Source organism: Pteropus vampyrus, unplaced genomic scaffold, assembly GCF_000151845.1.
Source record: "Pteropus vampyrus isolate Shadow unplaced genomic scaffold, Pvam_2.0 Scaffold158, whole genome shotgun sequence".
NCBI lineage: Eukaryota > Metazoa > Chordata > Mammalia > Chiroptera > Pteropodidae > Pteropus > Pteropus vampyrus.
The window spans coordinates 2,258,325-2,280,561 of NW_011888939.1; the positions used below are offsets into that span (position 1 = coordinate 2,258,325).

General features: G+C 58.9%; 1 protein-coding gene across 1 annotated transcript in view; it reads right to left on the reverse strand.

The window, feature by feature from the left end:
• The window catches only part of HMCN2 (hemicentin 2), an 80,257-nt gene that overhangs the window by 28,762 nt on the left and 29,258 nt on the right, over positions 1 to 22,237 (reverse strand). The window contains 26 exon segments of the mRNA XM_011370061.1: positions 5 to 77; positions 639 to 775; positions 865 to 946; positions 1,371 to 1,558; positions 2,044 to 2,310; positions 2,773 to 2,870; positions 5,195 to 5,378; positions 5,791 to 5,915; positions 6,005 to 6,164; positions 6,252 to 6,395; positions 8,638 to 8,769; positions 10,178 to 10,259; positions 10,848 to 11,050; positions 11,962 to 12,075; positions 12,256 to 12,417; positions 13,174 to 13,270; positions 13,940 to 14,127; positions 14,473 to 14,586; positions 16,138 to 16,356; positions 16,941 to 17,091; positions 17,686 to 17,828; positions 18,191 to 18,304; positions 18,428 to 18,601; positions 19,375 to 19,566; positions 20,373 to 20,459; positions 21,805 to 21,918. Coding sequence (XP_011368363.1) covers positions 5 to 77; positions 639 to 775; positions 865 to 946; positions 1,371 to 1,558; positions 2,044 to 2,310; positions 2,773 to 2,870; positions 5,195 to 5,378; positions 5,791 to 5,915; positions 6,005 to 6,164; positions 6,252 to 6,395; positions 8,638 to 8,769; positions 10,178 to 10,259; positions 10,848 to 11,050; positions 11,962 to 12,075; positions 12,256 to 12,417; positions 13,174 to 13,270; positions 13,940 to 14,127; positions 14,473 to 14,586; positions 16,138 to 16,356; positions 16,941 to 17,091; positions 17,686 to 17,828; positions 18,191 to 18,304; positions 18,428 to 18,601; positions 19,375 to 19,566; positions 20,373 to 20,459; positions 21,805 to 21,918 — 3,744 coding nt within the window.

Sequence of the window (22,237 nt, forward strand, 5' to 3'; positions counted from 1 at the left end):
TCGCCGCCATCGGCCGTGCTCAGGGCCTGCAGCTGGAGGAACCTGCCCTGCTCTGGGAACTGGGTGTGGGCATCCGCCTGTAGAGCCCCCCAGGGTGGAGGGACCCTCATCAGCACTGGGTGGGGCCAGGCCAGTCCCCAGGCACCAGCTGAGGGGGACCAAGGAACCGGTGGGGCCGGATAGTGGGCGCCCCTGGGAAACTGACTCCTGTGGGATGGAGACAGCGCCCACCCCGGAGCTCTGCCTGTCGCAGAGGTCGCAGAGGGGGCTTATGCTCGATCAGGAGCTGAGCTCCCACCAGGAGAGCTACAATCATGGGGTCCACAGCAGCGAACCTCCCCTTTCAGGGCCAAGCACAGAGAGCCTCAGTAACTGGCCCCGGGTCACACAGCCACTAAGTGCAGCTGGAAGTTATCATGGGAAGAACACAGGTATGCATCAGGAGTCCTACATGCAAATCTCAGCCTTCCTCTGTGTCCCCGTCCATGACATGGAGTGACAGCAATAATAGGGATGGAGAACAGGTATGCAAATGCTGGCACAGAGCAGACCCTCAGCACCTGGGATCCAGTCTGGTCAGGGTCAGGGGCTTGAGAGGGACAGAGGGAGGTGTCCCTGGGTCCCCGCCTGGCACCCACCTGTAGCAGGATGCCATCTCGGTGCCACTCAATCTCAGGGGCTGGATCTGCCTCCACCGAGCACTCCAGAACCAGTTGCCCTGGGGCCAGGCCAACCACAGAGCGGGGGCCTCGGGGTCCAATAATGTGTGGAGGTGCTGGGGGGGCAGAGAAGGCATGAGAGATGGACCCGGCCCTGCAGGTCCCACCCTACCTCCGTCCCCTGCCCCCACCCCGACACCCCTACCTTGAATCCTGACCCGGAAGCTCTTTTCAACTTCGCCAGCAGGACTCTGGGCCAGGCAAGTGTACAGCCCAGCATCGCCCACCTGGGGATGGAGCAGGTGAGCAGCTGCCTCTGGCCCCCACCTGCCCACCTCCTCACCTGGTTCTCTTCCTTCATAGCTAAAGACCCTGCCGAGCCTGGCATTCCGCTTTTCTAGCCAACCCAGTCCCTTCTCTGGAATGTTTTCCTCTATTTCTGTCTCACCCTTGCTTTAGGGCTGGGGCAAAGCCTGCCTCCAGCAGGAAGTTCCCAATGACTGTACCAGCCCTCCTCTGGCTGGGCTGGGGAGTTATCTAGATGGTTTCTGCATCAGCCTTGGCTCAGACATGGCCAGGAGTCCCCAAGGGCATGGCCCACATGGGTCATCTCCACATCCTCACCCCACCAAACTTTGCAAGGTGCTGCTGGGTCCCTCCCCTCCCCTCCCCTCCCCCAGACACCTCCCACAGCGGGCAGGACGGCAGCACCTGCACAGCCTCCACTAGGAGCAGCTGCCCAGCCCCTTTTCTGTCCTGGCTGATCAGGGGCTGCCCGTCCTTATGCCAGGTGATGTTGGGCGAGGGGGTGCCCCGGGCATCACAGTGGAGCTCCAAGGGGGCACCGGGGGTCAGCAGCAGCTCTGCAGGATGGACTGAATCCTCGATGTGTGGGGGGTCTACAAAACACCCCGCCCTGGGTCAGCTGTGGGGGCTGCGGCCAGAACACCTTCCCACCACGTGGATGCTGACAGCAGCCGGGGTCACATACAGGCAGGTGGGGACTGTGGGGGTGGGGCTAAGAACGAGAGAATCCATGAGCGCCTCTGCCTGGGACAATTATTTCTGCTTAAAACCAACAAAGACGCAGCATGGAGGGGAGGACGTGATCGACACATTTTCCTCATGCAGCAGAACACTTGCAAAATCTGGTGTTCTAGACGTAGGGCTCTGCCCCCAGACTTCAGTGGCTTTTGTCCCTGCTTTACATGGCTGTAGGGGACCGAGGAGCACAACCCCAGGAGAATGAAACATCCCAGCTGCCAGTCCCCCGAAGCCAGGCCTCCAGGCCACTCCCCTCACTCACCGCCCTCTGCATCGCCCCCAGAGGCCCGCCCTCCCCTCCAGGGCCCAGGGAAGCGGGTGCTGGGGGCAGAGGACCCACCCATCACCGTCAGCTGGAAGTGCCTCCTTGCTTCCCCCGCCTCGCTCGTGGCCACGCAGGAGTAGGTCCCCGAATCCCCAGCTCCCACTGTCTCCAGCTGCAGGCCGGGCCCCTGTTCGAGGCTCTGGGGCAACAAAGGCTCCCCATCCTTCATCCATGATACTAGGGGCAGGGGGCTGCCCTGGGCTTCACAGGGGAGGACCACCGGGGAGCCGCGGACCACCGTGACGTCGTTCTGGAACTCTGCCGGCTCCAGGACAGGGGGCACTGTTCAGGGAAAAAGAGTGGGCGTAAGTCATTTTATTCCACACCGGGAGGCCCTTGCCCCTGGACCTTTGTTCCTGGATAATTCCTTCCCATCTTCAATTCTCAGCTTAGACATCGCCTCCTCCAGGAAGTCCTCCCTGAACCCAGATGAAGCACCCTCCTCTGTGCTCCCACGGCACACTCTCCTTCCCCTGGTGGCACGAGTCACTTGGAATTGTGATTGTCTCTTTACAGAGTGGCTTCCTGCCCTGACCTCCTGGCGGCAAGGGCCACCTCTGCTTACTGCTATATCCTGGTGCCTGGCAAGGCTCTGGCACACCAGTGCGCAACGACTACTTGTGACATGAATGAATAAGCAGCTGAACGAATCAGACAGAGTCACTGTGTTTACCCCCAAGGCCCTGATTCTCACACCCCAAGGCCGGAGGCCAGGAGTATGCCGCAACCCTATCTATTCCTTACCATGCACCTGCAAAGTCACGTTTCTGTCAGCCACGCCAGCTGGGCTCGCAGCCACACAGGTGAAGGTGCCGGAATCTGCCAACTGCACCTGGGAAATCCTGAACCCCTCGAGAGAGAGAGGGGAGAGAGGGAGGGAGGGGCCTCAGTGGAAAAGGTCCCTTCCCTTTTCCATCCTGTCGCCCAAAGGCTTGTCCCTCAGATGGGCAGCTCCGAAATGCAAACTTGATCAAGTCCAGCCTCTGCTTAACCCGCTTTCCTGGCTCCCCAGCACCCCCAGAATAAAGTCCCCGACTCCCTGCCCCCAGCCCTGACTCCCCATACTACCTGTTCACTGACAACCCCGAAATGTCCATCTCCTGAACTCACGAGCGGAGTAAAAGACACCCGGCTGCCATCCTGCCTGGATGTCTGAGAACCTCTCAAACCCGACATGCTCAAACAGAACCCATGCCTCGCACCGCGAGCCCATCCCAGCCTTCCAGGGGCCCAGATGGAAGCTCAGCTCCCCCCGTCTCTCATCTCTTGCCACCTCCACCACCTGGCTCTGACCCAGGCCACTTTCCTCTCACCTGAATTGTTACCCCAGCCCCACCTGCCTTCCCTGCTCTGCCCTTGGCCCCGCAGCAGCCAGAAAAATCATCTGACAACCTCAGTCACAACCCAAAAGAATTGAAAGCGAAGACTCAGAGACGTTCGTACACCAACGAACATGCATGACAGCCAAAGGCGGAAGCCGGCCAGCTGCCCGTCAACCAACGAATGGATAAGCAAAACGTGGCCCAACCGCACCATGGAATATTATTCAGCCTTAAAAAGGAAGGAAATTCTGACAGCTGCTGCAATGTGGGTGAACTTCAAGAACATCACATTAAGTGAAGTAAGCCAGACACTAAAGGACGAATACTGCCTGAGTCCCCGTAGACGGGAAGTAGAACGCTGGGTGCCAGGGGCTGGGGGAGGGGCTGGGGAGCGCGTGTCGAATGGGGACAGAGTTTCAGTTTGGGAAGATGAAAAGTTCTGGAGAGGGACGTTGGAGATGGTCGCACGGCAGTACTTAATGCCATTCTATACTTAAAAATGGTTAACATCGTAAATTTTATATTATGCCTATTTTTAACCACAATTAAAAAAATGTAAGTCACATCTTGATGCTTTTCTGCTGAAAACCCTCCCAGGGCATTGCAGCTCTCCTTAGGAAACCCCAAGTCTTTCCGAGGACTTAAAAGGTCCAGTGTCATCTGCCGCACCGCCCCCCCCACCCCGCCGCTCCTTACATGCGAAGACACGTGGCCACCTCGGGGCCCTAGAAACCGCCGTCTCCTCTGCCTGGATGCTCTCTCTCTGCCTCACAGAACCCAGTCACCTTGCCTCTCACCTTCTTCCAGCTCTGCTCGCGTGTCACCTTATCTCAGTGCCTATCCGACCGCCCTAAAACAGCACTCTCCACGCCCACCTCCAGTCCCTCCTCTCACTATATTTTTCAGAGCACCCATCCCTCGTGAGATTTCATTTTTCTGCCCGTTTATTTTCCGTCGCCCTCTCTCCCTGCGGCTGCGAGGGCGAGGGCTTTGTCTTGCTCACTGCTCTATCTCAGTGCCTGGACCTGGGCCTGGAACAGCGAGGACTCGTAAATGTTGCTGAATGCACGAAGACTCTGCTCGTGAACCTTTCCGCAGGAAGCTTTCCCTCACTTCCTCCACCCCAGGCCAGGCTGAGTCGGGCGCAAGCAGATGGCATCCCCTGGATCTGTGCCCCCCTCATCCGGCCGTGAGGGCCTAAGGGCAGAGGCCCCTTTCATCTCTGGAGTTCCGTTTGGGGGTGCGGTCCTCTCTCTTTCCTCATCATAAACCTGTCTGTTTACATTGTTTTTATTCTCAAGACCATTCCGATGTGTTTTGAAGCCCGTAAACAATATTAGAAACGGAGCCACTTTAAAATAGAGCCGGCACTGCCATGCCAGAGGAACGGCCTTGCATATCTTCTGCCTCAAATCTTTGGAATGTTCCAATGGGGCAAAATGACCTTTGGACGGGGCCTCGGGCAACAGAGTGTCCCAAACAACTGTTTGCAAAGATAACGAGAAAGCAGTTATTACCACGACCGGACTGAAAAGTAAAAACATTGTTTAGAATTAACGTCGCTATGCTCTCTCTGCCAGTAGAAGTGCCTTCCTTCTGTCGATACCATTGTCCCCTGCCCTGTCTCATAAATACCCCTCACCTTTGTCCCCAAATGGCAACACTCTTTGGGCTTCTGCCTGAACTAATGATTCCCCAATGGCTATTCTTATTGATCTCCCAAATGCTCGTTGCTTCTCACTTTGAAAGCCTTTTATTTTTAGGTCAACAAGTCCAAGCTGCTGGAAGACTGTGTCTGGAGCCTGCGACCCTGGGGCCAGGGGGCCCAGGAGCTGCTCCCTTACCTGAGGATGCGGCCGGAGCCCAAGAGGTGGGTGCGCTGGGAGAGGGGGAGGGGCAGGCCGTCCTTGAGCCAGCTCACGTGGATGGGTGGAGAGCCCCGGACGGGGCACGCCATGGTCACCAGCTCCCCAGACCTGTGCACCAGGGTCCCTGTGCCTTCTGTCCCCTGCTCAATGGTGGGAGGCACTGGGGGGTGGAAAGAGAAAAGAAAGGGGACAGTGAAGGGGTCTGGGGAGGGGCTCTGAGGAGGGGAGGAGTCTTCTCCCAGGGAAGTTCCAGGCGGTGACGCCAATGCCCGGACCTTTGCCACATCCACCCCAGGGAGGAATGAGGGCCGCTGCCTGGGGGGCACGGGCTCCCCCGCGGCTCCTTTCTCATCTCCTTTATCCCTGGCCCTCCTGCCGCACCCCTGGGCTGCGGTGGTGGTGCCTCTGGTCTGAGGAGGGGGCGGAGCCCGGAGCGGCCACGCCGGGGCCTGGCTCGCGGTGTGAGCACAGCGGGGACGTGAACCAGGTCTCCCGCATCCTGCATTCACATCAGCCTCATGGTGGCCCGGGACGGTGGGGCCGCCCGCCTCTCCTCGTCCCTCACAGCTCACCCAGCACGTTCACGGTGTGCAGCCTGGCGTCCTCCCCGGCCGCGTTGTGGGCCACGCAGGTGTAGGCGCCTGAGTCCGAAGCCATGAGGCCCTTCAGCACCAGAGAGCTGCCGTCCAGGTAGAACCTGGCACGGGGAGGGAGAGCAGAGAGCAGGTGTGTGAGGGTCGGTAGGGCCTGCTGCCTGGGGCAGGGAGGGCACCGGCAGGGCCTTACCGAAGGTGGGGGCCCACGCCCTGGCCCAGCGGGCCACCGTCCTTCAGCCAGGCCACCTCGGGCGGTGGCTGCCCATCAGCCTCGCAGTCCAGCCGCACCTCCTGTCCCTCCAGGACGCTGTGCTCCTGCATGCTGCCCGAGCTCCTGATCTGGGGGGCCACTGCAGCGGGGGCTGTGGTGAGGCCCAGCGGTGGCAGGGCCTGGCTTGGGGGTAGGGCACAGGGAAAGGTGCAGAACGCAGACGTACCCAGCACGGCCACCACGAAGTCCTTTCGGGCCTCGGCCTGGGCGTTCTCGGCCACACACGTGTAGGTGCCAGCTTGGGCCGGCTGCAGGCGACTCAGCTGGAGGCGGCCGCCCCGGGAGACCACGCCACGCGCCACGCTGCTCTCTGTGGGATGGAGAACGTGCCAGGACTTCACCTGCACAGGCCCGCCACCCCAGGTGCCACCACTGGGCCGAGCACAACAGTCCGGTGACTCCCTGAGACGGTGTCCATCCCTCCCACTCGCAAAGCTGCAAAGACCCCAGGGAGCCCTCGAACCACTCATCCCACCTTACGCTCAAAGGGAAACGCGCAGAGGCAGCGCCTCGTCCCGTCTGCATCACACCCTCCTCAGCCTGGCCCGTGGTCTCCATGTTCTGGTCCTCACGACCCGCCCCGATTTCCCTCCACTGGGACGTTTCTTCCCAAGGGACCCCACTCTCTCTTTAGTGTCTAGGACTTGGTCCTCTTCCTGTCTCGTCTCAGGCTGACGTCACCTCCCTCATCACTCCAGCTCCAACCCCCCCGTCCCCCCCCCACCGTTCCCACTGATCGAGGTGAACCAGCCACTCCCTGACCTTAAGGCCGGTCAGCTAGGGGATGCCCCGGGCCTCTGCTCAGGCTGCTCGCTCACCCCCAGCTTCCCATGTCCCACCCCTTCATTTTCTCCATTCGCACCTCTGCCCCGAAGCCTGATCTAACTGCACCAGCCCAGGCTGATCTGCCCTCGCCCACATCCTCCTCTGTGCATCCAGCCCTTCGGCACAAAACCGAGCAACGACTACATGTCCACTCATGTAGCCTGGGATCAAAGATGAGAAAAACACTGTCCCTGTCCTCGAGGAGTTCCAAGGGCATCAGAGACAGGGAATCAGGTACAATCCCGTGTGATCAGCCCCGCGAAGCCCCTGACAGAGCCGGGAGGGACCAGGCAACTCTTCTGGGGAGGTGAGTCCCAGCTGAGACTCAAAGGTGAGTATGGATCAGCCAGGTGACAGCGGAGGTGGGCAGAGGGGGTCCGGGCTGGGCATTTCAGGGAGGAAACAGCGTGTGCCAAGAGCCGGAGGCAAGAGAGGACAGGGCCCAGTGCCACTGCACCCCCAGGTGTGAACCAACGCGAAAGGCGGGCTCACACCCACACGTGCACCTGCACTGAAGTTCACCGCACACTGTTCATCTCTGCCAAGGGCGGAAGCAGCCCAGACGCAGACGCCCACTGACTGACAAATAGGTAAAGAAAATGTGACGTGCCCACAAAATGGACTATTCAGACATAAAATTAACTTAAAAAAAGGAATGAAGAACCGACACAGGCTACAACGTGGATAAACCTTGAAAACATGACGCTGAGAAAGAAGCCAGTCACAGAAGGTCACATATTATATGGTTCCACTTCTATTAAATGTACAAAAGAGGCAAATTTAGAGAGACAGAAAGTGGGTTAGTGGCTGCCTAGAGCGGGGGTGAGGGCAGATTTGAGGGGAAATCGGGAATAAAGGGAAATCGGTATGAGGTTTCCTTTCAGGTAATAAAAATGTTCTAACATTGATTGTGGGGATGGTCCTTGAATATATGAAAAATAATTGAATTACATGCTTTAAATGGGTAAGTGGTATGGTATGAGAATTACATCTCGATAAAGCTGTTATGGCGGGGGGAGGGCAGGTTGGTCACGGGCACACGTGTGAGAAGCCAAGAGCAGCCGAGGCTGACTGGGGCGTGGGATGGGTCGGGAGAGGCGGGCTGGCCCCTAGCCCCGCGGGCTGTGGTTCTGAGGCCACGACAAGATCTTCGACAGATAAGTGACGCACTCAGCTTTGAGATCCATTCTGCCTTTTGTGAAGCCTACACTGGAGGCTTGGAGTGGGTCCAGGAGACCCGTGTGGGGGCTGCCACTCTCACCCAGGGGTGGGCAGGGCAGTGGTGGCCGGGACGGGAAAGGTTGGCATCAGACGCGTTTACCAGCAGCAAGGCCAGAGATCTGCGGACAGTCATCAGGAAGAGAGGGGGCAAGGACGAACGCCTGAGTGGGGGTGACCGAGGCCTGGGCCAGGACGGAGCCAAGCTAACGGAGAAGCAGCTCTGGGGGACAGTGCCAGGCCCAGAGATGGGCCAGCTGGGCACTCGGCACCCACCCTGCATTTGTCTCGTGGGAGCTGACTGCGGGTTCAGGCTCCCGTGAAAGCAGTTCCCCACGCTGGGATTTCAAGGGCCAACGATGTGGAAAGATAATACGGGGTGAGACCGACCAGCCTTTGATTTTGCAAAGTAAGAAGAAGTAATAACCAGCAACTCCCTTGGCTTTCGCTGTCATTTCATTAAAGGAACCTTTAGCAGTAAAAAGAGAAGTAATTTCTGATGAACTCACCAACAGGCATTCTGTCCTTCAGCCAAGTGACAGTGGGCGCAGGGACACCAGTCACATCACAGGTCAAGACCAGAGGGCTCCCAGCCACCTGGCTTACTGTCTCCGTCTTGGGGTTCTCAAACGTTGGGGGCACTGCAGGAGAGAAGCCAGATTCCCAAAATCTTAAGACTCTGCCCCCACTTCCTGCCTCTCAGGCAGATCAGGGATGTCTGAGAAGGCCCTTCTCTGCGGCTAGGAGTTGATATTTTACGCTTTGCTGTCGATGGAGATACGTGTTGTTTTATTCACAAATAGAGCCAGCAGCTGGCTATTTCAAAACATCCACAAGGCAGAGTCCGGAAGGGGTCCCCTCAGCCCAAGGATGGCCAGTGCATGGCTCACGCACCAGCTGTTCTGAGCCTGCGCCAGGACAGATATCACAAATCAATCCCAATGCTCTCTCTTGCTCAGCCAGGATGACGTCTAGTACCCCAGGCAATGGTCTTCCATATGGCTCAGGGTTGGATCCTTCTGCTGCTGGCCTGGTGGGGAGGCTCCTGCTCTGCCATTTGTGGCCAATAGCCGGTGTCCCCCACTCTGTCGTACCCAACTGCCACAGTAATGTTAGCTGAGCACCTGGCCGCTCAGGTAGAAACTATATCTCCCAGTCTCCCTTGCAGCCTGCTGTGGCTGGCTGCCTAAGTTCTCACTAAATGGGATGCAAGCAGAGGGGACTATGTATCACTCGTTTAAAATAAAAATGCTTGGCCTTTACTTCTGCCCTTTTCTGCTTCCTATGGGCTGGGACAGGATGCAATGTGTCCCGGCTTCAACCACATGGCCAGGGACAACACCCTAGGGGATGGGACATCGACAAGATGGAAGGACCCTGGGTCCCTCAATTTCCACATGGAGCTGAGCTACCCCGCCCCCTGCCACGCCCCTGCCTAACCACTCACCTCTGGGTTTATGGATGAGACAGGTAAGCTTCCCTCATTTAATCTGCTGTATTTTGGGGTCTCTTTGCCGGAATCTATAAGGCCTAACTGACATATCCGACCCCAAGAAAACCTGGTCAAGCCTTCATCCATTGCTCCCCTAGGCACCTCCACCTCACCCCCAGCTTGAGCCACATCCAATCAAATGCCATTTATGCTCCATCCTTGGGCCAGTGGGACAGGCCTCTGAAGGCTCAAGATGGAAGTGACATGGCCTAGGCCACCGAGTGTCTGATCTCTGCGGGCTCCCATCCCAGTGCTCACATGCCAGGCTCTGTGCCCAGCCCTTTACGGACACAGTCATGGCAGTCCATCGACCGAGGGGCTGTGTGCCTAGCGGGCAGGCACTGCCTTTAGCCTCTTTTACAGAAGAGAAAACTGAGGCTCAGGGACCAGGTCACAAAGCAAATCCCGTTCAAATCTCGGTCTTTTCGATTCCAGATCCCGTGCTCCTAACACTCGGCAACCCCGTTTCTTCGCAGCTACTGCCCTTCCCATCCTTGGCAGCCCCATGCGCTGCTAGGGGTCCCACGGCAATGGTCACAGGCTGGTCCCCAGCTTACCCTGGACGGTGAGGACGAATGTCCGCACAGCCTCCCCGGCCACATTGTTCACTTTACAGCTATACAGACCTTTATCTGACACCTGGGACAGAAAGAGCACGTGGTGACAGTGTGCAAATGGGGTTGCAGTACCTAGGGCACCCCGTAACATCCAGGGCCCAGAACCTTCCAGAGCAGGATTTCCCCAAATGTGCTGGGCAGGAAGCCAAGGGGAGACCCGATCCCCCGACCTTTCCCAAGAGCCTTGAGAAGCAGAAGGGCCAAAGGATGGTGAGTGCACGGGCGCCCGACCCCACCCTCCTGGGCCTGCGTGTCAGCCGAGCCTGGAGGAAACGGCCCCCTGCTGCCTCCCCGGAGTCATAACCAGAAGAGCCCAGGCCAACCTTCTAGATCCTGGGGACACTGAGGCAGGCAGCGGGAAAGGGACCTACACTGTCATTCCGTGAGTCGATGCAGAGCCAAGTCTGAAGCCCTGGGCTCTTCCCGCTCTCCCCTCTTCCCTACCCCCACCCCGAGGCTGCTAATCAACTGGGTTTGGGGTCTCGTAGGCTGAGGAGGCAGCAGCCTCCACCTCCTGCCACACAGCTGTCAGCTGTCCCCAGCCTCACCAGGACCAGGAGGTGACGTTGGAATGGCCTCCCATGGCTGCCCGTGCCACCGGGCGGCTCACCTGGGTGTCCAGGATCTCCAGCCTCTGCCCACCCTGAAGAGCCTGGGTCCGCTGTGCCAGGACCAGGGGCTGCCCGTCCTTGTACCAAGTCACAGCTGGCTCAGGGAGCGAGTCTGTCTCACAGTTCAGAACGGCTTTGTCCCCGGCCCTCACCAAGAACGCATCCTGGGGGCCACTGGGAGCCTGCCTGAAGGCGGGGGGAACTGAGACAGGAGACAATCAGAGTGAGGTGAGGCTGCCTTTCCTGTGTCCCACCCCCCACCCAGCCCAGACCCAGGTAAACAGCCTACGGAGGCCCAGTGGGGTCACAGAGCGGACCCCGCCCCAGAGGATGGCACAGACCCAGGAACTTAGAGGAAGATAAACCAGGCCAGCATGCCGAGGACCTGCTGGGTGACCTGGGAAAAGCCTCTCACCCTCTCTGGGCCTCGGCCTCCCCAGTCAGGGAGGTGCTCTGACCCCCCTGGGCTGTTTCCTACACAGGACAGGCCCCATCTGGGTTAGAACCCTCTGTGGGGTCCCGTTCTTCCAGGGAACTAGTGTAGAAGCCCCCACTGCCCCCTGCCCCAGCTGTGAGCCCACAGGACCTGGCACGGTGTATCTGCACAGTAGGTGAACACACACAAACGGATGAACCAGTGCTAGGGCTAGAAAGAACCATCAGCTGAGTCCTGGCTCGTGACAGTTTGGGCCAGCTTTTCCCCAAGACAATTCTGAAGACCAAGAGCCCCAAAACAGGCTCCAAGCCGAGAACCTCGTGATCAGTCAGGCTTGGGAAGGGCCCTCCCTCTCCTCAACTTCAGAGCTCGCTGCGTCAGACCCTGGGCTAACGCTTACATACCATCATTTAATCCTTATACCCACTGTCACCTACGGATGAGAGGCCTGAGGCCAGGTGAGAGGGGGAGCGACTTGCCGGAGGTCATAGAGCAAGTGCGCAGCTGAGTTTCAAACCAAGCGTATCCAGACCATGACCTTAACATGGACACTGTCACTGCTGGTGGATGCCAGCATCTCAGGCCCTACTCCACCTGTGCCCCCTGCGGGGTGTGCGGCTGAGGCGCTGATTGACGGAGCGAGGGACAGTGCAGCTGGGGGTTCAGACGGGACGTACCCAGCACGCTAAGCTGCACCAGCTTCTGGTCTCTGCCGGCCGCGTTGAGAGCTTCGCACATGTACGTCCCAGAGTCCGATGGCTGTGCCCGTGCCAGCTGCAGCGTGTGGGTACCTGCCATGGGGCGGGGGACGGGGGGTGGGGGGTGGGAGCCAGCCCCTCACACCAGCAAATGGGCTGCCCCTAGGTCCACACCACCAGTCCTGGTGCCTCCCAGACCCCCAGCCCAGTCCCGGGTCCAGGGAGGCAGCTCGGGCTCCCCGCAGAGCTGGGCCCCAGCCTCAGCCTACCCACCAGGCAGGAAGAAGACCTTTTCCCCCAGGGGGAGGGCCTGGCTGTCCTTGTACCATGTGACCTCAGGGCTCGGGTGAGCATGGACATCACAGGGGAGGGAGACGCTGCTGTTGACGATGGCCGTGACCTGCTCCAAGTTCGGGCCTGCGATTCGTGGTGGGACTGTCCCCGTGGCCACCGGGATAAAGAAAGACACTTGAGACTGCACCCCGGCAGGGGAAGAGAGAGCTTCAGAGTGACACACAGGGCTGTATGAGCTCCAGGCACACCTTCAAACATCACCGTGCAGCAGTCCCTATTTGTCATAGTTACGTCACAGATGAGAGCACAGGGGCTGGGAGATCAGAGAGAGCTACTTTTCCAAGGCCACTCAGCTGGTTAGTGGCAGAACCAAAATATCAATTCATGTTTGAGTCCTAGACCTTCGTTCCTGAGGCCATAGGCGCCCCACACCTGAAGGCAGAGCTCACAAACACTGAGGTGCATGTGTCACAAGAATGCAGAGGGCCAACTCGGGGCTGGTGAGACCCCCACTGGGCAACCTCTCTGAGTCTTTCCACAGCTGTAGGATCGAGCTAACCTCTTAGACCCGCTGGAAGGAGTTGGCCCCATGCCAGGGGCAGAGTAAGTGCATTATAATGATGCTGTGAGGCCTCCGTGGTTGCTTAAAATGATCTGGGGTTGGCTCTCAGTGATCAGGGTCCCCAAAATGCTCTCTGTCCCAGGAGGTGGCTGGTGCCAGACCAGGATCCCTAAACGCTGGATGCAGACCCAGGGCCTAGGACACTGGAGGCACAGAGGTGGTGGCCTTTGGGGTGGGACGAGGTGCTGTGTCTGCCTGCACTGGGAGTAAGCCCTGAGCATCAGCCCCTCCTCGGCTGGAGAGTCCCCAGGGGTTGCCTGCTCCCTACAGCTCACCTTGCACCCTGAGGGTAAAGAGCTTCTCCACAGAGCCCGCGGGGTTCTCAGCCACACACATGTAGCTGGCAGCATCGGCCACCTCTGCTGTGGACACCTGTGGGCACAGGGAGACGGTGCCCAGGAGATCCCACAGGCTTGACAGCTCTGGGCCCCTCTGCAGGAACTCCTGGGAGGGCTCCCGCCCACCATGCCAGGCACCAGGAGGACCCTCTCAGAAAGCCACCTTTGTCTGCATGGAGCAGCAATTAGGGGCTCCATTGATGGGCGTGTACGCCCCACATCTATCGAGGGCTTTCTGTGACCTTTGGAGGCTGTGAGGTTGGTATTGGGCGATTCCCTAGAGCCAACTACATGGTGACAACAGTCCCCGGCCCCCAGGAGGGCTGCTCTGTGCCATGTGGGGCTCCAGAGGTCTCGTGCAGCTGTCTGGACACGGGATGGCTCGGGTGCTGCCTGAGGTCCTAGGTGCTGAGTGTGGTTCCGTGCCAGATGGCATTCCCGCGGAAGGCTGCCCTGTGCCATGCCGGACTCTAGGAGTGGCATGCAGGTGCGGTCCTTTTCAGGTGTCACCAGAATTTCTAGCTGCTTATGTGAAGTCCTGTGCCTGCCTGCAAGGCTCACTGTAGTGGGCTGGATTAAATCTCACATGCTCTCAGGCAAAGAGCCTCATTTGGCCCCGATGATGGTGGCTGTGTGGTTCCCAGACAAGCAGTGCTGAGTCGCAGCAACCGCTGCCTTTAGCCCAAGTCGGGGGATGCCCCACCTGCAAGACTTGCCCGTCCTCCAGGACCTGCAGCCGTGGGCTCGGGGAGAAAGGCAGTCCATTCTGGAGCCACGAGATGGTGGGCATTGGGTTGCCCAGGGCTGGACACTGTAGGCTGACGGTGCTGCTGGCATTGACGGTCACCTCCTCCACCAGCTCTTCCGTGTCACCCAGGATCACAGGTGGGGCTGGGGTGGGGGACATGGAGGCGAGAAGAGCACTTGATACCCGGGGTGGCTAAGGCTCCTTGTGCCCTCCCCGCCAACCTCTCCGAGGCCCTGATGCAGCTAAGGAATCTGGGGCACAGAGAGAGGGCTGTGACTTGCTCCAGGTCACACAGCTAGGGAGCAGCTCGCTTGGGATCTGAACCAGTCTCGTCTGGCTTCAAAGCCCAGGCTCGTAACCCCTATGTCATCAGCCTCTGAGGACAGCGAGACTGAACACGCTCTCCACCACGACCCCCTTCAGGGGGCCTCTTATGGGGCCTGCAGACCCGAGACCCCCCCACCCCCCGACCCAGGCCAGCCACTCACTCAGCACCGCCAGCTCGTAGTGCAGCCAGGCCTCTCCCACCTCATTGGAGGCCTTGCACGAGTACCTCCCAGCATCCTCCGCACGTACCAGGGGGAGCTGCAGGACCCGGCCTCCTGAGGAAACAGGGGGACAGAGCCCTGAGCAAGGGCAAAGAGGGGGCCTGGCACCTATCACTATCGCCCCCATATGTGAGACAGAGAGAATCGGCCTGCTCCACCCACTCACAGGGTGAGGGGGTCAGATAAAGCACAGTAGGGCCGCTGCGCGCCGGGCCTGGCTGGGCGTCTACCTGCACCGACTCCACATGGGAGAGCTGAGGCTGCCCGGTGCCTCGAGGGGGCGGAGGGACGGGCCAGAGACCTGGGCAGAGGCACTTAGGAGGCAAAGAGGCGGCTTCGCGCTGCGGTAGTTGGCTGTGAGGTTTGCTGGGGGGTGTTACCTGGGACCCTCTGTGATCCAGAGCCAGCCAGGGCCAGACCCTGGCATCTGTGGGGGGCTGGAATTGGTCTCAAGTGGCGGCCCGGTTAGGGTCCCTGTGTGCTCTCATTCTGTGCAGAGCCAGGGGACAACAGCCAGTATTAAGGCGAGAGGGGCCATGACTGGGGGTCACTCGATGTGTGAAGTTAATCTAGGTGTTCAGGATTAGGAGTCAGCGGGCAGGGTCAGAGGTCAATGGTGGGGTTGGGGGTCAATGGCTGAGGCCAGGGTTCAGCTGATGGCTAGGATGAACCTAGGTCAGGGTCTGAACCGGGGGTCAGCATGTGACGGAGCTCACTGTGTACCCAAGGTTTGGGTCGGCATCCACGTGAGAGGGCAAGTTAGGGGGTCAGTCCGGGGGTTTCCAACGGGAGCAAACGGCTTTCAGCAAGCAGCTCCTTCCAGATCTCAAGAGGCCCCTTTCCTTCACAGGCGCCAAAGTATAGATGCTGGAATGACCCGGCTTATCGGCAGGCCCTTGCCACCCACCTCATCTACCCGCACCCCCACCTCCCACAGCCCCACACTGGCCACAGGGCGAATCCTAAGCCCCGGGACCACTGAATCCCTGCCGTGAATCACTACAGGGCTCTGTGCCTGGAGTTCCTCCCGGTCCTGGCCCACCTCGGGGGCTGAGTTAGCAGCCCAGGGAAGCCAGGTGCTTCTAAGCCCTGTGCCAAAGCCTTTTAGTTCAAAATCATCCACAAAAAAACTATTGTAAAGTAAAAGGGCTGTTTGAAAAAATTAAATAACCTTAAATAAACAAAGATTTAAAGAGGTAAAAAGAAACGAAAGGGTACACGAGCCCTGAGCTTGGACCTCAGTATGGTCCAGAGCCCAGGGAGGGGTTCTTCCACGTTCAAGGTCATGAGACATCAATACAGGAACCAGCTCCCTCTCTAGAGAGAGGCACCAGCTGCAGCCGATTATTTCAAGACATTGCAGATCTTGAAGCCCAGAGGTGGGCACAGCCCAGGTGAGCACCTGTTCTAAAAACCAGTGCTCTTAGCCCTGGCTCACAAAGGCAGGAAAGGTCACAGGCCCTGCCTGAGGTCACACAGCAGGCAGCACACGGGAGAGCTCAGAGGACTTGCAGCAAGCAGATGGAGACCGGCTCAGACGTGAGTATGACCCTGCTCCCCACCTGCAGATAGATGCCCCCACCTCTCTGCGCCGCCCTAGCCTACCTTGCAGAACAGACGCGCCATCTGTGGCCGAGAGGGGCTGGTCCTCCCTGTACCAGGTGAGCTCCGGGGCTGGGACCGCGTTGGTGTCGCAGTACAGGTACGCGGGGTTGCTCTCCACGATCTCCCGGTATTCCGTCACCCCGCCCCGGACCTCCTCCGCCTGGGACAGGAACTCCAAGTCTGCACCGGCATCGCCCACCTTCTGGAACATGGGGGGCACTGGGGACGGGGCAAAGCCATAAGGACACACCGCTGAGGGCTGGAGAGGCACCTCTGCTCGAAGAGCCTCCCCCGGGAGGGGAAAGTCCACCGTTTGGGCCAGGTCTTTAGGTCAAGCATTTTAAAAACTCATTCACTCCTTCAACCAGCGTCTACTGAGCGATTAGTATGCTAGGTACTGGGATAAGGTTCCTGCCCTCTGGACCTCGTGTCTAATGGACCCAAAGGACTTCTGGTGACACGGTGATATTTTTTTTCAGGGGAGGCAGACAGACACTCAGCTTTAGCTGGTTTGTTTACTGGAGCACAGAGGCACAAAATCATTGGCTTTGGGAACTGGAGGAGCCCCTCAAGGCCACCTGATCTAATCACCCACATTTCCAAAGGCAAAACTAAGACCTAAGAGGGGCAGTGACGTCCCTAGGTCACGAAGTCGGTTAATGAAAGAGCCCAGGCCAGGGGGCCAGAAACACCAGTCGGAGCTGAGAAAGGGTCCTCCTGCCAGGCTGCCCCAGAAGCTCTGACACACACCTCCACCAGCCGCGCCCCGCCCCCCACCCCCCAGTTCCACAGGCCCCACACACCCTGGATGATCACGTTAAAGTCCTGGTCATCCTCGCCAGCCACATTGGTGGCCACGCATAGGTACCGCCCCGAATCCGAGACCTGCGTGGGCTGGATCTGAAGCAGCCGCCCCTCACCCAGGACTCGGAGCCGCTCGCTGGGGGTCACGGGCTGGGGGAGGAGAGAGGGGTGATGGGGATCGCAAATGAGGGGCAGAAAGCACCCAGACGATTTTAATAAAGTTTTAAAAAGACAGAAAGATGATAGGACATACCAACAATGTGGTAAAACCAAATCCAAATGACTTAAAAATTGGAAGAGAATTAGATGGGTGAATATAGAGCTTAGTGTTTAGGAGGCTGGTCCCCTATAAAGATTAGGGTTTCCTATTAAAATGTAAAGGGTGAAACAAACAGGACAAACAAACAGAGACTCATGGACGCGGGCAATAGACTAGTGTTTACCAGAGGGTGCGGGGGAGGTAGACAGGGTCAAAGGGGTCAAATATGCGGTGACAGAAAGAAATCCAACTATGGGAGGTGAGCACGCAACGCAATATCTGCCTTGCTGCTAAATCGTACAGCTAAACCTTACTGGATGTCACCATAAAAAATATAAATAAATTTAAATTAAAAACAATGTCGAGGGTGAGGCAGGCCCTGGGTTAGCCCTGGGGCTTTGACTGTCTTTTCCGGAAGGTTCCAAGCAGAACCAGGGGGTGCCCAGAGGTGAGAGTGTGAGGACGCCCGGGGCTCCCGCGCTCACCTGTCCATCCTTGTACCAGCTGATGGTGGGTGGGGGCGCAGCCCAGCACTCACACTCCAGGGTCAGGGTGCTATTGACCTTGGTCTTCACTTCCTTCACACTGACTGCCCCGGCGGGGTCGTCTTTGGAGATGGCAGGAGGGACTGAAAACCACAAGGGGGTCTGAGGAACAGGCCTGGGGAGGGGCTGCGGAGAACCCGCACTCACCCCGTCGCGCCGAGGGCAGTCCCAGGCAATGGGGGGCCCCCTGAGAGCAGAGAACAGGGACTCGGAGACCAATCTGCTCCTGGGGCTGTTCTCTCGGGGACAAAGACTTTGGTTGTGGGACAGGGCAGGTCCGAGGCAGGGGAATTCCTGAGGTGACCTCTGGGGGCCCTTCTGGGGCTCCCAGGACTCAGGCCTCTCTATGAGCACGAGTGGCAGAAGGAAGCCAGGACCAGTGTGGCTCTGGGCACCCAGCAGCCTCCTGCCCGCCCGGCCAGCCCCCGGAGGCCGCCTGACGCACTGAGGACTTCCACGTGGTAGTTCTTCATGGCCTCCCCAAGCTCGTTGGTGACCACGCAGGTGTACTGGCCCGCATCTTCCTTCTGGGCATTCAGGATCTGTAGCCCGTGGGTGCCTGCTTGAGGGACAGTGGCCAGGGTCACCCCCAGGCATGAGCTCAGGCTCACCAGTCCCTTCCCCCGACCCAGCCCGATAACTTGTCACCTCTATCCTCACTCCTCCCCCCAGAGGGCATCACCTGGGAGCAGCTGGATGTTGTTGGAGGCCTCAAACGGGGCCCCGTCCTTCATCCAGGTGATGGTGGGGGAGGGGAAGGCCAGGGCCTCACAGATCAGAGAAATGGGGTTGTTGATGGTCACGGTCACCTCCTCGTCTGCACTGTCCTCGGTCACCCCCAAGATGGTGGGCACCACTGCGGTAGGGGGCAGGGAGGGTGCTCGTGAGCAGAGAGCAAGTCTCGGGTGTTGGTGCTCAGCCGCGGGGCTCTGGCTATTTGCATCGCACGGATGGGAAACTGAGGCTCAGAGGAGCCCAGGCGTGTGCCATGGACTCGAACTCTGGCCTGGGTAACCCAGAGCCCCAGCCCTCCTACCGCTCAGCCATGCCGTAGGGGAAGCGGGACGATTTCTGCCTCGGTTTCCCCTACAGCGTCTTAACATCTAGAGCACCGACTGATTTAATCAGAGCCTGCTCGGTTCTGTTTGTTTCCGGTCTGCAGGGTTCCCTCTCCCCAACCCTTAGAAACAGATTTCACTCAATGCGTCTGTGTCCCTCTCATTCTCTACGCTCCTGTTTCTCCAGCCCGACAAGGCCGTTGGGGCTGCATTGCCCTCGGGAGACGAATAGCCCAGAAGGAGTCATCGGTGACACGGGGACAAGCACATGACCCACCTCCTAGAGGTGTTGTGAAGAATCAACCAATCAGGCCTGTCCAAATGCCTGGCCTATGATACATGTTCAACCAATGGAGCCGCTGTTGTTGTTGTTGTTGTTATTATTATTATTATTATTATTATTATTATTATTATTTTGTTGTCATCGTTGTTATTGTTGTTGAACTTGGAAAAATTGGAAGAAAAATTGGAGTGCTCTGTGGGAAGCTGTGTGTCAGGAGCTGGTCAACATGGTTCTCCCTCCTGCCAGCACCTAGTGTGGCCTGGAGATGCCCAGCAGCCCAGCACGTACCCAGGACACTAAGCCGGAAGTGTCTGGTCTTCTCCCCCACTGCGTTGGCTGCAATGCAGGAGTAGTGGCCGGCGCTGGACAGGTTGGCCTCGAGGACCCGCAGGATGGCTCCATCGGGAGAAATGCGGTGGGCGTCTCCGCCAGCCAGTGGCCGACCATCTTTGAACCACGTGACCCTGGGCCGCGGGTGGCCTGTGCGCAGAGGAGAGAGGCAAGTGAGAGCTCAGTGGGATTTGACCGGGTTGGCCCAGAGGGTGGAGACGGCTCCAGGAAGGGGCGGAGGACATGGGTTCTTCGCCCCCGTCCAGAGGCCCATGCAGCAGAGCAAGACACAGAAGCGGCCACCAGGCTTGGCCCAGGCCCTTTCTTAAGTGGTTGGATCGCCTTTTCCCTACCAAGGAAGTGGGCAGAGATGGCTTGGTACAGACAAGCAAGAAGAAAAACAAGTCCTTCCTTCCTTCCCTCCTTCTATCCATCCACCCATCCATACACAGACACACACATGCACCTGTCCATCGGTCTGTCCATCCGTCGGTCCGTCCATCCGTCCATCCCATCCATCCATCTATCCCAGCCTACATGCATTACCGGGAGCCTACTGTGCCAGGCACTGAGGGAACCATGGTGACGAGGCTGCCCTCGGGTCCTCAAGGAGCTCAAAGCCCACCTGGGGTACACCGATGTCACATGGTCCAGTGTGCTCAGTGCTGGAATGAGAAAGCACTGGGGCCTGTAGGGGACCAGTGGAGGTCATCGGCCAGGCCCCAGGAGTCAGCCGAGGACTCCTTGCGGAAAGTCCTGGAAGCTGAGATCTGGAGCTGGGTGAGAGGTGGGGAAGAGTGTCTGGGGCAGAGGCACGGCGAGCGCAAAGCTGAGCAGACACGTGGTGCCAAGTCCAAGACGCAGAGAGACCCTCCGTGAGGAGCAGCGGGGACGGAGTGGGCAGCCAGACGCCCAGCCCCCCCCCACCCCCCAGCCAACCACGTGCGTGCCCTTACCAGTGGCATTGCACGTCAGGTGGGCGGTCTGTCCCTCAGGGACCGTGACTGCCTCCTCCAGGTCCTCGTTCTCGATACTAGGAGGAACTGGGGGAAGTAAGGAGACAGATGGTTACCAAACGAGGTTGGCCCCCTCAGGGTGAACCACCATGGAGCAGGAAACCAAGAGCCCACGGCATCTCTCTTCAATTGACTGTGCCTTGGTTTCCCCACGCCCCGTGCCTGCTTCCACAGGGCAGTGAGCTTAATAAACATTCGCTGCTGGCTGAGGGAGGTACCAGTGCTTCTGGGGGAGGCCCTGATCAGAGGGAGGCAGCTGAGTGGTGCTGAAAACATTTGCCCCCTTCCACTTGGGGTTAGTTCCTGCTGTTTCTGGAAAGTTCCAAGGTGGCCTCAGAGCAGAGGCTGCTGATGAGGCAAAGAAAACGAGCCCTTGGCCTCCCCGCATTCCTGTGCTGGGCTGCCTGCTGCAGCCCGAGCTGGCAGTCCTGGGCTCTACCCGCCCGTAAGCTCCCGGCAGGAGGAAAAGGCTTCTCGGGCTGCCCCGGAGAACGGGCTGTGACGTACCCAGGACCTCCACGCTGTAGTTCCTCTGCACCTCCCCAGCCTCGTTGCTTGCCAGGCACGAGTAGAGGCCTCTGTCTCGCTCCTGTGTCCGGGTCATCTTCAGCATCCAGCCCCCTGGGGAGGGAAGGCAGTAGGCTCCAGCATGGCTATGAGCAGCCTTCTGTCCCAAGCTGAGCCCAGGCTGTGCACCAGGAGTTATAATTAGAGGTGTATGTGTCTGCCTCGTCCAGCATTCCGTTCCTCAAATGGGGAAACTGAGGCCCAGGAGGGCAAAGAGATGGATGGAGCCCCCTGGACATCGGGGTAAGCCTGAGCCCTGTTCTTGTAAGAGGGAGCTATCACCTGGCTACCCTCGCTTCTGGGGACTATCTGGGGCTAAAAGGACAGCAATGGGCTATGGAGTTCAGGCCCAGGTCAGACCCCCCTACACTACTCTGATGCACCCTGGAAAAGGCCACTTTCTCCTAAGGACCCCTCACAGAGGCGAGCCAGGTCCTCTCAAAGAAAGTCAAGAATCTTCTAAGACTAGCCCCGAGAAGGCACGTACACAGGACAGAGGTCAGCCCTGTTGCTTCTGCGCCCCGGGCAGACGCTGCTGACCGACAGGCCACCACCGCTCTTCCTTCTGCAGGCCCAGGGGCGGTCTCTGAGTCCTCACCACCACCACGGTGCCTCAAGCAGCCCCCAGCGAGTGCTCAGAGGTGGTGCACAAGGGCAAAGAAAACGAGCCCTTGGCCTCCCCGCATTCCTGTGCTGGGCTGCCTGCTGCAGCCCGAGCTGGCAGTCCTGGGCCCTACCCGCCCGTAAGCTCCCGGCAGGAGGAAAAGGCTTCTCGGGCTGCCCCTGAGAACGGGCTGTGACGTACCCAGGACCTCCACGCTGTAGTTCCTCTGCACCTCCCCAGCCTCGTTGCTTGCCAGGCACGAGTAGAGGCCTCTGTCTCGCTCCTGTGTCCGGGTCATCTTCAGCATCCATCCCCCTGGGGAGGGAAGGCAGTAGGCTCCAGCATGGCTATGAGCAGCTTTCTGTCCCAAGCTGAGCCCAGGCTGTGCACCAGGAGTTATAATTAGAGGTGTATGTGTCTGCCTCTTCCAGCATTCCGTTCCTCAAATGGGGAAACTGAGGCCCAGGAGGGTAAAGAGATGGATGGAGCCCCCTGGACATCGGGGTAAGCCCGAGCCCTGTTCTTGTAAGAGGGAGCTGTCACCTGGCTACCCTCGCTTCTGGGGACTATCTGGGGCTAAAAGGACAGCAATGGGCTATGGAGTTCAGGCCCAGGTCAGACCCCCCTACACTAC